The sequence below is a fragment of the Malaclemys terrapin genome, chromosome 2, assembly GCF_027887155.1.
Source record: "Malaclemys terrapin pileata isolate rMalTer1 chromosome 2, rMalTer1.hap1, whole genome shotgun sequence".
Classification (NCBI taxonomy): Eukaryota; Metazoa; Chordata; order Testudines; family Emydidae; genus Malaclemys; species Malaclemys terrapin.
The window spans coordinates 90080225-90095813 of NC_071506.1; the positions used below are offsets into that span (position 1 = coordinate 90080225).

The 15589-nt window shown below is 42.2% G+C and overlaps 1 protein-coding gene across 1 annotated transcript in view; it reads right to left on the reverse strand.

Moving 5' to 3' along the window:
* Positions 1-15428, reverse strand: part of AFG3L2 (AFG3 like matrix AAA peptidase subunit 2) — a 45420-nt gene extending 29992 nt beyond the window's left edge. Inside the window, 6 exon segments of the mRNA XM_054017828.1 lie at positions 1498-1650; positions 2550-2665; positions 3935-4003; positions 4973-5072; positions 15238-15374; positions 15377-15428. Coding sequence (XP_053873803.1) covers positions 1498-1650; positions 2550-2665; positions 3935-4003; positions 4973-5072; positions 15238-15374; positions 15377-15428 — 627 coding nt within the window.
* Positions 15429-15589: the final 161 nt, after the last annotated feature.

Consider the following 15589-nt stretch of genomic DNA (forward strand, 5'->3'; position numbering starts at 1 on the left):
CTGTACACATGCAAGAACACAGAAATAATTATGTTATTGCATAATTAGTGAAACAATTGCTTGTGTGTCAAACATGTATACACTTGTGGGAACTCACAAAATAATCAGGTAGGTTTCTCCTCCCACACTCTCAAAATGAAATTAAATCCAAAAACCAGCAAAGCACATCAGTACAACAGTAAGGTTGAAAGTTTCAACCAAACAAGTTTGGAAGCTCAAAAATTAAGTTACAATAATCTTAATTCTGCCACATTACAGAAAACATATAAAGTCACCTATTTAAACTGTATAAACAATTATCCAATACACAACATACACACAACATAGCCATGTTAACATCGCAATAGGAACTATAAAAACACTACAAAGCTGAAATTCAGTTAATTAAAAAAATTAATTAGAATTTAAAGTAATACCTGGCCTTGAATCCCAATATATGCTCTTCCAATCATTTCCCTTAAAACAGTGGTTCTCAAAGCTGGTCCACCGCTCTTTCAGGGAAAGCCCCTGGTGGGCCAGACCAGTTTGTTTACCTGCTGCTTCCGCAGGTTCGGCCGATTGCGGCTCCCACTGGCTGCGGTTCGCTGTCCCAGGCCAATGGGGGCTGCAGGAAGGGCGGCCAGCACATCCCTTGGCCCGTGCTGCTTCACGCAGCCCCCATTGGCTTGGAGCAGCGAACCGCCTTCCCTGAATTTTATACCTTCAGCGAACAGTTGTCTTTGTTCACTCAGGGCTGGTCTACACTACTGTGGAACACAGAAAATTGTTGCGCCACCACGGTAAATTGATCTAAAAAGTTACGGTACTTCAGTTACGTGATTAAGTCGACATAGCTAGATCCAGTTACCACGTTGTCTAGTCTGCACTGTGTTAACAGGAAAGGCTCTCCCGCTGATTTCCCTTATGCTTCTCAGGGAGGTGGAGTACACAGATTGATGGGAGAGCATGCTCCCATCAATTTGGCTTGTCTTCACAAGACCCACTAAATTGACACTGCTGCATTGCAGTGCTGATTTAGCTGGTAGTTTAGACATGGCCTCAGCCACTAGCCAGGAGTGTGGGAACTGTCCCTGGGCAGGAACTGTTCAGCAACAGAGTGGCCTTCCCTACAGCCAGGGTCACATATTTTTCCTTGCAGTCCTGCCCAGGGGTCTCTGCTCATCAGGCCAGGACTTCAGCCTCCCTCACACCTTATGTAGGTGTCTCAGTCATGCAGGGAGCCTCCTTGCAGCACCACTGTCAGCAGTGCCCTAACCCAAACCCTAGTCTTCCTGTAACTGCAAGTGTTAAAATAGGTAAAACAAAACAAAAATCTTAAAAATAGAAATAGATACCAATTGTCAAACTTACAAAATAGTAAGAATCAAATTCTGCCAAGCCTATTTATGAGTTACCTTTGTTAGTATCTTTCAGAGTATTTTTGTGCAGAAGTCATGCTAATGCCGTTGCCCAATCTAGCAATCTCTCATTTTATGATTCCCCATACCTACTACTCACCATTCCTTTAGAAAGGTAATTATTGACAAAATCCTTCCAAGAGATTTCTCTGCCAGAGCTCCTGAAGAAAGACACATATGTAACAGCAGCCCAGACAATGCAACTGCTCACGAAATACCACCGGAACTCTTTGTCATCCCATGGAAAGTCACCCTAGAACATGGAAAGAAGAAAAAACAAGAATTTTTGTCTCTCTAGTGCAGGGAGTGCAAGGTTGAAGAACGGATGTCACGTGCATTTTCTGTTTGTTCCCAGGGTTAAACAAGGAGTGCATCAAGCTAAACTGAATTAAGTTTGCCAAAATATTGTACTTTTTATATTCAAAAGACAAGGCTATGCCATTTCCACAGCAATGCCTTTTTATCAGAGGATCTTAAAAGTACTTTATAAACAGTAAGGTGACACAGTAAATTTGAAAGCTAACCAATTAAAGAGTTTTCAGATATTTATTCCTGTCCCAAGTCCTCCTGACAACTTTTGTGGTTTTACAATCACTTCCCGCACCCCACCCTCTCATTTTTTAAAAACCTCTCTTTCCATCACTACTGTGTACAAGACCCACACAAACAAAAGGGGAAACTGATCAAGCTATACAGGAGAAAAACTGATTATACACAAAGTGCTGTCAAACAGATAGAATAAAGAAACTGAAAAGAAAAATATTATTTCTACCCTTAATTATCGCAATCCTTGGTGTTACGTTTAATGGGGTCAAAAAATTCCAGAAAAGCTGTGTTTATGTCAACTGTATTTCTATGGCCAAAATGACTCGTGTTGCCTACATTCATTAAATGTACCAAACTTTATGAAAACTATTATCAGTTTGGTCTGTTGATCCGCGTAGTGCCTCAAAATAAAAAAAAAAAAAAAAAAATCAGTTTCCCCTGACAATAAGAAGTTTTTAAAGCCAACGATATACACTCAAAGCTTCGTTATAAATACACTAAGCACTTCTTCCAAAGAGTCAAAATCATATTCTTTCATTGGTTCACCACACAGTGTTTATACAAGGTAAGCCAGTGACCCAAAACAATGTATTTTAGAGTGAAGACCTTCTGAAATCTGGACCACCATTCAGTGTCTTCTTTCTTGCCACCTCTTTTTCCACCTCCTCCTCCTCCTCCACTGTTGCTCCCAGGAGGTCGCTGGGCATTAGTCTGCTTTGCTTCTACCAAAGAGGGAGACACATTAACAACATTTTCAAGTCTTACAGAAATCTCAGACTAACACAGGGATTTTCTGTTTATAATATAATTAAATAAAAGCTTTTCTCAAGAACAAAACTAACCCGAAATGCACAATAGTTTACAAATGCAAAGCATCTCAGAAATCAATTACAAAATATCATCTATTGAAGAATCACATTTTTCTCTTTTTGTCTCTTCCCCCCCCCCCACCCCCAAACAAGAGTCGCGTAATCCACTCCTTAATCAACAGATGGCCACAGCACATGACCATGATCAAAGCAGAGCACCCCTATTTGTATTCCACAACTCTTGGGAGCTTCTAAGAATTGAATACGCAATTCCCTAGATTTGGTCCCTCCAGAACATGGAGATGTATTGGCTGGGCAATGTGGGGAAGATTATACTATCTCTGTCCCCATTTTGCCCAAAAAAAAAAAAAAAAAAAAAGAGGAGGACTTTTCCTGGGCTGTCAATCTGGTACCCATGACCAGCATTAAGCATCATATGACTAAAACTTCCCTGGATATCTAGACCTATAGATCATTGTTTACTTCTTTCAACGTTCAGGAAATGTTTAAAATAGAATCTGGAGTCTGGTTTGACATCCTAGTTGTAAGACAATGGAAAAGAATCCGGGGATAGGAGTTCATTATCTCTGCACTGTGCCTTTGTGACTGCTGGTTACCCTCCTCACAACAGGCTCTGATTACTGCCTATTTTCCTGTAATCAGACCCTTAATACATCTATCACTATGACAACCAAATGGTTGCTACGGCCAATAGTTTCCCCATCTCCTGGCCTACACATACACCTGAGCAAAGGACTCTATGGGACTGACACTGCCAGCCTCTCCTTCAAGCAATAACCTACACACAGCTAGTGCTTGGGGCCCCACCCTCTGAACAGTGATTCTGTGATTGCTTCCTGCACAAGGAACAGATGTTTTAACTTGCTCTGGGAAAGGCTCAGAGATCTACACATGTCCATCACATGATTATGTCGATTAAAAGGGCATTGAACATGTATCCTAGAATACCAGGCTGGGAGGGGCATAAGAGGAAGCAAAAAATGACTCCATGAATGACTATATGCCATATGAAACTGAAAAGGTTTTAATGCAGTCTGAGGTTTCAGAGCCAACATGGAGCACGGTTTCTGCAAACATCTAATATGAATATATCAGTGACATAGTAACAGAATTAATAAGTATCCTAAAGCAAAGCCTGAATTGGGAACAGCCCATTAGTACCTTTTGTTTCTCCAGCTGATCCTTTGGATTCATTAGTTTTCTTTCCATTACGAAAATACTTTTCAAATCCTATTAAGAGAACACATTAAAAGTGCCTGATATACTTCTAGCCATTGGTACTTTTATGAAGATTAATGGGGGTACTCAAATATAATAAGCATAAATATTATGCACTTATCACCCTGTATCATATAAATTATTAGCTTCATCTCAGTGGTGGCTCTTTCCACAAGAACTCATTATAATGTTCAGCAGAAAATATTTGGTTTATTTAGACTGAAGATATTTACTTGTAAAAGAAAAATAAGTAGTTTTTAGGCTCTTATTAAATTAATATTGAGCCAAAGTCTAATTGCCCTACAAGTCACGGAAAGAAAGGGTGTTTAATAAGGTACCGGAAAAAAGAGAGACCTAGAAAAACTGCCGGACAAGAATCTTGCCTTTTAACTACCAACCCTTTTTTCAATACTAACCCTCCAAATGGGGGTTGAGGGGGTTGGGTGGGGAGGATTAAGGCTTCTAGTGAAAAAGCTAGCCAAAGATTCACCAACAGCATGAACATGTCCTTCTTCCTATCTATCAAGCACCACTCATGTATATATGTCATATTTAAATAATTGCACTATCAATGTTTAAATTAGATGATACATACCATGTATCCGAGAGATCTTTGTGTATAAAGATCCCAACTCATGCTGGTAGAAAAATAAGCATTTATAGCACTATTTTATTAATAATTCAGCAGAGCTTTCTACTCCATACACAAAGTTATAAATCAGGGATACGCAAATTTTGCTTAACTGAGCGATGCATTGGCAACTTGTCAGGAACCTGAAGACCAGTTTAAATTCTGTAAGATGGAGCAAACTGCAGTTACTCATCTGTAACAGGAGGTGCAGTCTGCTGATCCCAGCATTGCTACATCTTGCTATCAGTGGCCATTTAATGCTGGAACCTGTTGTTTCTGAGAACAATAGGGCCAAATGAAACATGATAGTGGTCCTCATTATTTCACTCCTACTGCTAAGTTATAATTACCTTTAGGAGGTTGGGAGAAGAGTCTTCTGTAAGCAGCAATTACGCTTGCCAAGACAGTACTTTTGTTAGTAGTCACTCTAGTGGTAACTTGTTCATGGAGCTGAAAGATGAAGTGCAAACGCTATTAGGTAACAAGAAAGTATTAGAGATGTCTTCAATCAATCTCTTTAAAAAAAATCTTTAGATGAAACCAGTCATCAGATATTACACAGTATGTCAGAAGATTCTGTCTTCCACCCTAATATAGCAAGAATTGCTGTGGATTTGAGCAGAGAAAGAAAGAAATTAGGAGGAGAAAGGTGGAAATTAGTCATCATATGGTTTTCTGGAATAGGCAAGTCTTTGTTACCTTTGTTGTACAAATCTATGATTTTGCCAGCAATAGTGCAGATTGGGCAACAAGAGGAAATGCACAAAACATTTCTTGTAAATAGTTACATATGGTACACAGTGCAGATATTTAGCTTTACATTTATGTTTCCTGTACAATCTCAGACACAGGATAATTTAAAGTATATTACTAAATGTATTTTTCACCTCATCAGCTAATGGGTACTTGAAGTGTAGCACTGAGCCTGGTTGGGCAGGTGAGACCCTCACAGGTATGGCATGAGTTTCTATGAAAAAAATCCAGATTCTTTCTGTACAGGAAGGATCTGCTCAGAGGTCCAAGACAGAGGGGCATATTAGACAGTCCTTGCACAGAGCTGAAAAGCCCATTTGAGAGAAAGAGAATCTTAAAGCAGATCTAAAGCTTTTATATACATTAGGATCCATTTACAGCAGACTCACAAGTTCATATTATGCTAATTGAAGTACCTTCCAGGTTTGCAGGGTTCTAGATTTTAGAGTTTGGTGGAAAGGATCCATTTTAAACAATTTTAATTGTTAAAATAAATTAAGTTAAATGACAAGTTAAAACTTAATGTTACCTGAATAATGATCCTTAAAACTTTTAGAATATACTGAATAAAGTGTAGTATAATCTTACGGTAAGGTGGAGTTCCCTTTTTCTTCCAAAGAGAGACTATAAATTCTGAATATGATCCAAATTTACCTAATTCCTGGAGTTTACTTAAATTTTATGTTTTTTAGTTATTTAAGCTAAGCTTTCTAAGAATGGCTGCTCAAAGGCTTTCCCCTGAAGGAGGCTATTATGCCCTAAGTTCCCTCTAAGCTGCACGGCCGCGCAGCAGGCTATCAAGGGCCGCACAGGGGCGCAGCCACAGGGGCCTGGAGAGGAGAGAGCTAGGGGGTGGGCAGGGAGCAAGTTGAGGTGCGCAGGGCTCCTATGGCAGGGAGAGGTGCCTCTCCCCTGACCCCAGTCCCAGAGCTTCTGCACCAAGGAAAGACGCTCTCCCCCAGCCCCAGGCTGCTGTGGCGAGAGAGGGCTGGGGGGGGGGGGGGGGTGTCCTCTCTCCCACCGCAGCCCTGGGGCAGACTGCATTCCAAACCCCTCATCCCTGGCCCCACCCCAGAGCCCACACCCCCAGACAGAGCCTTCCCCCCTGCACCCCAAACCTCTGCCCCAGCCCTGAGCTCCCACCCACACCCCATACCCCTCATCCCTGATCAGGATGGATAAAAATCAATTATACAAACAAACAAAAACAGATGTTTTTGATAAAATGCTTTGAGGAAAAAACCCTATCTAAAAGATAGTTTTAATTAAGATACATTATTACTCAAAGATATCTCATCATGGAATAGGGATTATAAATTTTAATTCTATAGTATGAGACAATATATTCATGTAATGTTTAAGAAAAATTTTGTAAATGAATTCCAATAGTTCATGGATTAGGGACCCAATCTTATGGGGTTCCAAGAGTTTCTGTATTATTTAGGTTATCTTTCTATATACTCAATGGGACTCAGTGCTCGGTCTAGAAGATACCATCATAGATGCTTTGTTTTGCAGTTCTCAAACTGTGGATTTGTGTCTATAGAGATAACATGCTTGTTAACAGCAAAAATAAGTAAATAAATAAATAAATACTCAGAAGAAAGAAATAACAGACCTCAACCCTATTGTACCTCTGCAAATTTGTGTACACAGAGTCAATCCCTTACCTCTCTCTCAAAGTGCAGTTTCGAACAGTTCAAGGAATAGAAGATTGCTGGGGGCAGAATAGATCTGGACAAGGAGAAGAAGTCTGGAGATGAATGTGAGAAGGGAGGGACAGGCAACAGAAACAAAAGTGAAACTGTTTGAGCAGCATATTCCAGAAGTCTTGAGGTCTTTCCAAATGTAGCCTTCATTGATTGGAGATCTACCATACCATTCTCTCCCTAGAAGGGAAAACCTATAACAGCAGACCGTAAGAGAGACCCAGTTTGGGAATATTTGAATGAAGTTCCTCTACCTGTGGGTAAGACAGGCATATGTGCAACAAAAGAAATGCAAGGCCTGGTTGCCCAAATGAAAACATCATGGGGGGAGGGATAGCTCAGTGGTTTGAGCACTGGCCTGCTAAACCCAGAGTTGTGTGTTCAATCCTTGAGGGGGCCATTTAGGGACCTGGGGCAAAAAATCTGTCTGGGGAGTGATCCTGCTTTGAACAGGGGGTTAGACTAGATGACCTCCTGAGGTCCCTTCCAACTCTGATATTCTATGATTCTAAGTGTTCCTTCTCAGGAGGAAGCTGTGTTGAAGATGGTGACCAGCCCTCGGTGGAGAAAGAAGTGGTTCGAGACTATTTAGAAAAGCTGGATGAGCACAAATCCATGGGGCTGGATGCACTGCATATGAGGGTGCTAAAGGCGTTGGCGGATGTGATTGCAGAGCCATTGGCCATTATCTTTGAAAACTCATGGCGATCGGGGGAGGTCCCGGATGACTGGAAAAAGGCTGATGTAGCGCCCATCTTTAAAAAAGGGAAGGAGGATCACCCAGGGAACTACAGGACAGTCAGCCTCACCTCAGTCCCTGGAAAAATCATGGAGCAGGTCCTCAGGGAATCAATTCTGAAGCACTTAGAGGAGAGGAAAGTGATCAGAAACAGTCAGCATGGATTCACCAAGGGCAAGTCATGCCTGACTAACCTAATTGGCTTCTATGATAAGATAACTGGATCTGTGGATAAGGGGAAAGCAGTGGATGTGTTATTCCTTGACTTTAACAAAGCTTTTGAGATGGTCTCCCACAGTATTCTTGCCAGCAAGTTAAAGAAGTATGGGCTGGATGAATGGACTATCAGGTGAATAGAAAGCTGGCTAGATCATCGGGCTCAACGGGTAGTGATCAATGGCTCCATGTCTAGTTGGCAGCTGGTTTCAAACAGAGTGCCCCAAGGGTCAGTCCTGGGGCCAGTTTTGTTCAGCATCTTCATTAATGATCTGGAGGATGGCATGGACTGCACCCTCAGCAAGTTTGCAGAGAACACTAAACTGGGAGGAGTGGTAGATATGCTGGAGGATAGGGATAGGAAACAAAGGGACCTAGACAAATTAGAGGGTTGGGCCAAAAGAAGCCTGATGAGGTTCAACAAGGACAAGTGCAGAGTCCTGCACTTAGGATGGAAGAATCCTATGCACTGCTACAGACTAGGGACCGAATGGCTAGGCAGCAGTTCTGCAGAAAAGAACCTAGGGGATACAGTGGACGAGAAGCTGGATAGGAGTCGACAGTGTGCCCTTGTTGCCAAGAAGGCTAACAGCATTTTGGGCTGTATAAGTAGGGGTATTGCCAGCAGATTGAGGGACATGATCATTCCCCTCTATTCAACATTGGTGAGGCCTCATCTGGAGTACTGTGTCCAGTTTTGGGCCCCCCACTACAGAAAGGATGTGGACAAATTAGAGAGAGTCCATCGGAGGGCAACAAAAATGATTAGGGGGCTGGAGCACATGACTTATGAGGAGAGGCTGAGGGAACTAGGATTGTTTAGTCTGCAGAAGAGAAGAATGGGGCGGGGGAGTTGATAGCTGCTTTCAACTATCTGAAAGGGGATTCCAAAGAGGATGGATCTAGACTGTTCTCAGTGGTACCAGAAGACAGAACAAGGAGTAATGGTCTCAAGTTGCAGTGGAGGAGGTTTAAGTTGGATATTAGGAAAAACTTTTTCACTAGGAGGGTGATGAAGCACTGGAATGGGTTACCTAGGGAGGTGGTGGGATCTCCTTCCTTAGAGATTTTTAAGGTCAGGCTTGACGAAGCCCTGGCTGGGATGATTTAGTTGGGAATTGGTCCTGCTATGAGCAGGGGGTTGGACTAGATACCTCCTGAGGTCCCTTCCAACCCTGATATTCTCTGCTGCTATGAAGATGATGAAAGGAACATGTCTGAACATGCAGGGCCTTCAGGTTGGTAAACTTTTTTATTTCATACTTCTTCTGTAAGGGCTGCCTGTCTTCTATCTGGACTATTCTTGTAGTCTCATGTTTGAGCAAAAAATATCGTTGTTACGCTATGGTACTATCATTTTAGATGCAGTTGTGATAAAAAATAAATAGCTGAAATAGGCAGATCTTCTTTTTACAATTTCACCTTTAAAGTAGTACTGAGCATCAGTGAATGCAATGCATAATACTAAACGAGCAGTATGGTAAGAATAATTAAATAACTGCATTGACTTATTTTGTTTAGGAGAATCCATCCTCAACATACAGGATTCTGAAGACTATCCACCTTCAAGATCACCATCATTTTCTATAGTTTCAATTCATTTTCAGATATAGCTGTAAAACTAATCTGAAAAGTTTTCAAAATAAATCACTTTACAAATGTATAGTGTGTACCTTCTAAAAATGAAACCAACATCTATCTGAGTTGTGAAAAATATGTATTAAGGTTATAACAACCAACAAGAATGCACTTTTATGTAAACCATGATTAAATCGAGTCTTCCTGACTTGTGATTTAAATCACACCTACCATGTCCCTGGTCCCACCCCAGAGCCCTCACCCCCCGCACCTCAACCCTCTGCCCCAGCTCTGAGCCCCCTCCCACACTCCAAACCCCTCAGCCCCACCCTCACCACATCACCTCCATATTGGTGCACATAAATTTCATTCCACACATGGATGTAAAAAATTAGAGGGAACACTGAGATAGAGTGAAGTAGTGACAGGGCAAAGGGATATTCAACCCTTTCATGCTCCTGGAGGGAACTGCTAGAAGTGAATTAACCTGACGTGGGTTGACTCAGCAGAAATAACTCTGCATCAGGTCTAGCATCTGACATCACTGTGAACCAGAACAAAGGTTTTGCATATCTATGCAAGGTCCTATTATCTTCACTCTGAGTTTTCCTTCATAAGTGCAGCAATGTTATTAACATTTAGCAATTATGTTATGCTCAAAATATACTGGCTGTAAAACAGACTTTCTATCGTAAAGGTGAATCTAATATCAAAGATGGAAGGAAGAAATTGATATGCTGCTTCACAGAATTCCATCACACCACCATAAATTGCATTTATAATATTGTCCTTTGAAAGCTGTTGCCATTCCTGTGATTTTTTTAAGGGTTTTAATTAAAGACTTTTTTGAACAAAGTTTGATCCATTCCCACTTTTGGAATTAGGGGGAATTCATGTGAATGAGTGAATGCTCCTATCGCCTTGTTATTCACTTCTGATATAGACAGAGGCAGGTGAAGGATTCCCAGTCTGTTGATGCCCTCCCTTCCATCTTTATTTTGTGTTGTCATACTTAGGGCCCTATGAAATCCGTTTTATTATTGTGAATTTTCAGATTTATTATTTTCTGATGTAGTTTTTTTCCATTTAAAAAATAATTAATTCCATCTCCTCCAGCCCTGGGACCGTAGTGAGGATACGTCTTTATTGTTTTGTATAGCGTTGGATTTTATTTTAGCGCTGGATTCCATGTTATTGTTTTGCTTCCATGATTCCATCCATGTTCTGGTTAACACAGATTTCATAAGGCTCTACATACTGCCCTCAGAATAAACCTTGGTACTAAAAATCCAAGAAAACCTTTCACTGAGAAAGTAAAGCATGCCAGGGTAAAACAGATACTTTGTTGCGTAGCTGCTATGTCTAAGGAGCCATCACCCCCAGCAGGGACAAGTACAAATGTGCAGCTGCAAGGGGCTCTAGGGAAAGAGGTAAATCTGTATGGCTAACAAATGGTTTAATGACAATCTACATGCATCTCAGGGACGAAGCAGCAGTGAAACTCAGAAGAAAACTACATCTGAGAATTTTGTCTCACCTTCTCTTCTATATTACCTGTCTTCCTGAAACACCAAAAATTAATAAAGGTCTGTTGGGGAGAATATTTACTTTATTCATGATCCAAATTCAGAGTAACTGAACAAAAAGCAAGAATATTCAGCAGCTTTTGCTCCATCTAATCAGGGAAAACAATCATGTTCATACAGTTTAAGACTGGTTATGGGTGAACCAGGTTATAACCAGCACGAATAGGGCTAATCTGTGTTATGACTTGGTTGATCAGGAATATGCTATAGCATGGGGACAGACCAGAACAGAAGAGCTAGTACACTGTTAGATTTCTCTCTGCAGACTACAAACTGTGCTGCTAAAATGTCTCTAATAGTGCCTCAGGTAAGACGCACAGAAGGAAGAGTTATAAAATACATTTTATAAAGAAGAAAGTAAAAAAGTTACCTTTATGCCACATGCATTGAATCCCTAGACTAAGTCTTGATTGTACCCATGTTTACATTGACTATAGACCAATGCCGAAGTTAATTAATTTTAAAATGCCTACAGTTCCTTTCTCCTCCACCTGCGTAATTTCAATAGTTATTAGAATTCCTATGTGAATTTGTTTGCTTAATCTAAAAGCCAAGGCTACTCAAGGAATATTACAGCCAAGATGTTACACATTCAAGCTAATAACTATAATAAATGTCATGGAAATCCAGTTTTAGCACAGCATGCTGCTGTTCTTAGGGAAACTGTTCTTAGGTTAGCTGGAGCTGGGAATGCCAGAGTGACCTAAAATGATATGATACTTTCAGGGTGTTTTAAAGGGGTAAAGAAGAAAGAGCAAATGAAGCACACTTTGCCTTTATGCTGTCTAAACATTTAGGCCATTTCATGAACCATACAGGGGAACCCTGCCCAGCCTATCAATCCTGGGGATAAAACAGTTGCCATGACAAAGGAATTAGAAATAAATAACAGGCAAGTAAATATTCTTCATTGCTCCAAAGAACCTTCATCTTAGGGAAAGAGAATGATACCCAATAAGCATTTTTTAACAAAGTTGATAAAACACTCACAAATATAAAAGAGTCCACAATGGAGAGCATACAGGTGAGGTTTACACCTGAGTTACATTAAGGCTGTGATGCAGCTCTACTCACTGTTTAACAGTGTCAGACAAATACAAGACCCATAGCACTGAATAAATGCTGCCTCATGCTGAGTCTCCTTCAGAATCGTGTGCTGCAAAACAGAATAGCAGCATTGCTGGGTATTTAAAAAAAAAAAAAAAAACAAAAAAAAACACACACACACAAACAGAACTTTTCACTTTACAAAAAAGAAAAGACGTCAAGCTACTAAATCCTCGTAATTCTAATCCACAGAAAGTTACCAAGAACACAAAAGAAGCACAGAAAATCCCCAATATTTTCAATTACATCAACAGAAAACTAATCTTTTCCCCAAAATCAAGAGGTTATCAATAAACAAAAACACACTAGTACTAGTTATTTACTGCATGGCAAAAGCTTCAAAAATTTGTTTTTAAAATGTCTGAAACTGGTGGTTTCCAACCAGTAGTACATGCACCCCTGGGGGTACACAGAGGTCTTCCAGGGGATACATCAACTCATCTAGATACTTGTCTTGTTTTACAACGGGCTACATAAAAAGCACCAGCGAAGTCAGCACAAACTAAAATTTCATACGACTTGTTTATACTGCTCTGTATGCTATACACTAAAATGGAAATACAATATTTATATTCCAATTGATTTTATAATTATATGGTAATAATTAGAAAGTAAGCAATTTTTCAGTAATAGTGTGCTGTGAAACTTCTGTATTTGTAGGTCTGATTTTTTAAGTAGTTTTTAAGTTAAGTGAAACTTGGGGGTATGCAAGACAAATCAGACTCGTGAAAGGGGTTCAGTAGTCTGGAAAGGTTGAGAGCCACTGTCTTAAACTGAACAAAGTGGATTGGACCCAGCTGACATCCTTTTTAGTATCTGACAACCATCAGCTACTTCATAAGAGTGCTTAGGGGAAAAAAAAAGTAGAAGGTTTCTAATAAAGACTAATCCTTTGAAAATGCAGTATAACTAACTTACATAAAGACAGGCACAGCCGACCAAAATAACTTACATAAAGGCAGGCACAGCAGATCATTACATACGGTTATCTCCACAGTTTACTTCAGTTTCTTGTAAATTATGCTTTCCACTGAAGATACTCTAGTTAAGATATTAAATTTCTAATGTTCATCATCATGTATATTCTACCTCCTTAATATAAGAATTCTTAAAAGGAAAACATACTACTTTGAATAAGAATATACCCATTAATAATAGTAAGTGTTCAACTTTCTTAAAGATCAGTGGTATTGCCTACAAGAAGCCATTAAGATGTCCCGATAAAGTTAAGGCCTCACTAAAATCTACACAAACTAAGAATTAAAACAAACTATGCCTAGAGATGGAAGTATATACTCAGGGTTTGAGACCTCATGCTGAAGTATCCCAATCACTTCATAAGTATTCATTTACCTTTGCAGCAACAATGTGAACTATCCCCCCATCACATAAGAAACTGAGGCACGGAGACATTAAATGACTTGCCAAAGGTCACGTAGGATAGTGGTTCTCAACCAGGAGTACACATACCCCTGGGGGTACGCAGAGATCTTCCAGGGGATACATCAACTCATCTAGATATTTTCTTAGTTTTACAACAGGCTACATAAAAATCACTCGTGAAGTCAGTACAAACTAAAATTTCATAGACAAGGACTTGCTAATACTGCTCTATATGCTATCCACTAAAATGTAAGTACAATATTTATATTCCAATTGATTTTATAATTACACCTCTACCCCGATATAACACTGTCCTTGGGAGCCAAAAAATCTTACCATGTTATAGGCAAAACCATGTTATATTGAACTTGCTTTGATCCGCTGGAGTGCACAGCCCCGCCCTGGAGCGCGGCTTTAGCACATTGTATAAGAATTCGTGTTATATCGAGTCACGTTATATCGGGGTAGAGGTGTATATGGTAAAAATGAGAAAGTCAGCAATTTTTCAGTAACAGTGTGCTGTGCCACCTTTGTATTTTTAGGTCTTAGTTTGTACATGAGGTGAAACTTGGGGTTATGCAAGATAAATCAGACTCCTGAAAGGGGTACTGTAGTCTGGAAAGGTTGAGAGCCAGTGACATAGCACTAAATGGAGTCTCTGTCCAGTCCCACAAGACCATCCTCCCTTTTTATCCAATTACATTACAAATAAGGGTGACCACTCAGATGGCTTTTGTGCTCCCCACACCTGTGCTGTAAGAGCTGGACAGAGGTCACACCATATCACTGAGAGTGAACAGCCATCGGATGTCAGTGATTTTTGTGCAATACTGCATTTGCCCACATTCAAAGCTGCAATCTAAAGCGTGAACCTGTGAGCTTCCAATTCCCGTCACTTCCCTTTACAGTGACCACAGGAGATTTTTTTTAGCACCTTGGCTTACGGGTGAGCTGCGAACAGTTCGTTGGGATCCAGAATCCTGTGAGTTGATCGGAGCCCCCCGGCTAACCAGCCCGGGGAGCCCCCAGCGCCCACCGGCCTTACACTGCCCCCGCCTTGCTTTAACATTGATGCCCTGGAGACCGGCCTCCAGCCCCCGCCTGGCAGGGACACGCTGAAGGGCCGCGGCATCCTGATCCCCGGGGCATCCTGATCCCCGGCTCCTTGAGGGCAAAACGCAAAGGCAAGGCCCCGTGGAGGGCGCGATCTCAAAGCGAGCGGGGGGGGGGGGGGGGGGGGGGAGTTGCAGCCGTGGCCTGGGGCCGGGCCAGACGCCCGCACGTTTCTGGCCGGGGGCGTTAGGGCCTACGCGGCGGGCACCGAGGAACGGGAGTCTCCTCAGGCGCGCTGGCCGGGGGAGAGCAGCCCCTGCGGAGCCGGGCCCCGGGCTAACGCAGGCCGTGGGGAGCGCGCCCGGGCACGATGGTCAGCGGGAGAGCCAGGGCAGGTCACCCCAACCCCACTCGCAGGCTTGGGAGCGATCGTCCCCCGCGGACACTGACAGCGGCTGCCCTGGCTCCGCCCGCACCGCCGTGTCACTCACCTGCGCCAGCCCCGGCCCGGAGGGGCCCCGGCCCGAGAGCAGCTGCTGCAGCGTCGGGACCCTGAGCAGGCCCCGGCGCCGGCAGCAGCCCCGCGACAGCAGCAGGTAGCGGTACGCCATGGCCAAACGGCCGCCGTGAGACTCGGTTCTCCGGCCACAAGCCCCGCCCCCGCCGCGGCGTGTGAACTCATCACGTAACGTCGGGAGGGGAACGGGGTCACGTGGTTGCAGAAGACTACAGGCGCTGGAATGACGTATTTAAAGGTGGGGCGGGTTTTTTTTTCCTGGTGTCCCGCGCGCCCCTCCCCCTCGTGAGGCAATTGGTAGCGCGTGAGTCTTGAGCCTGCCCGGC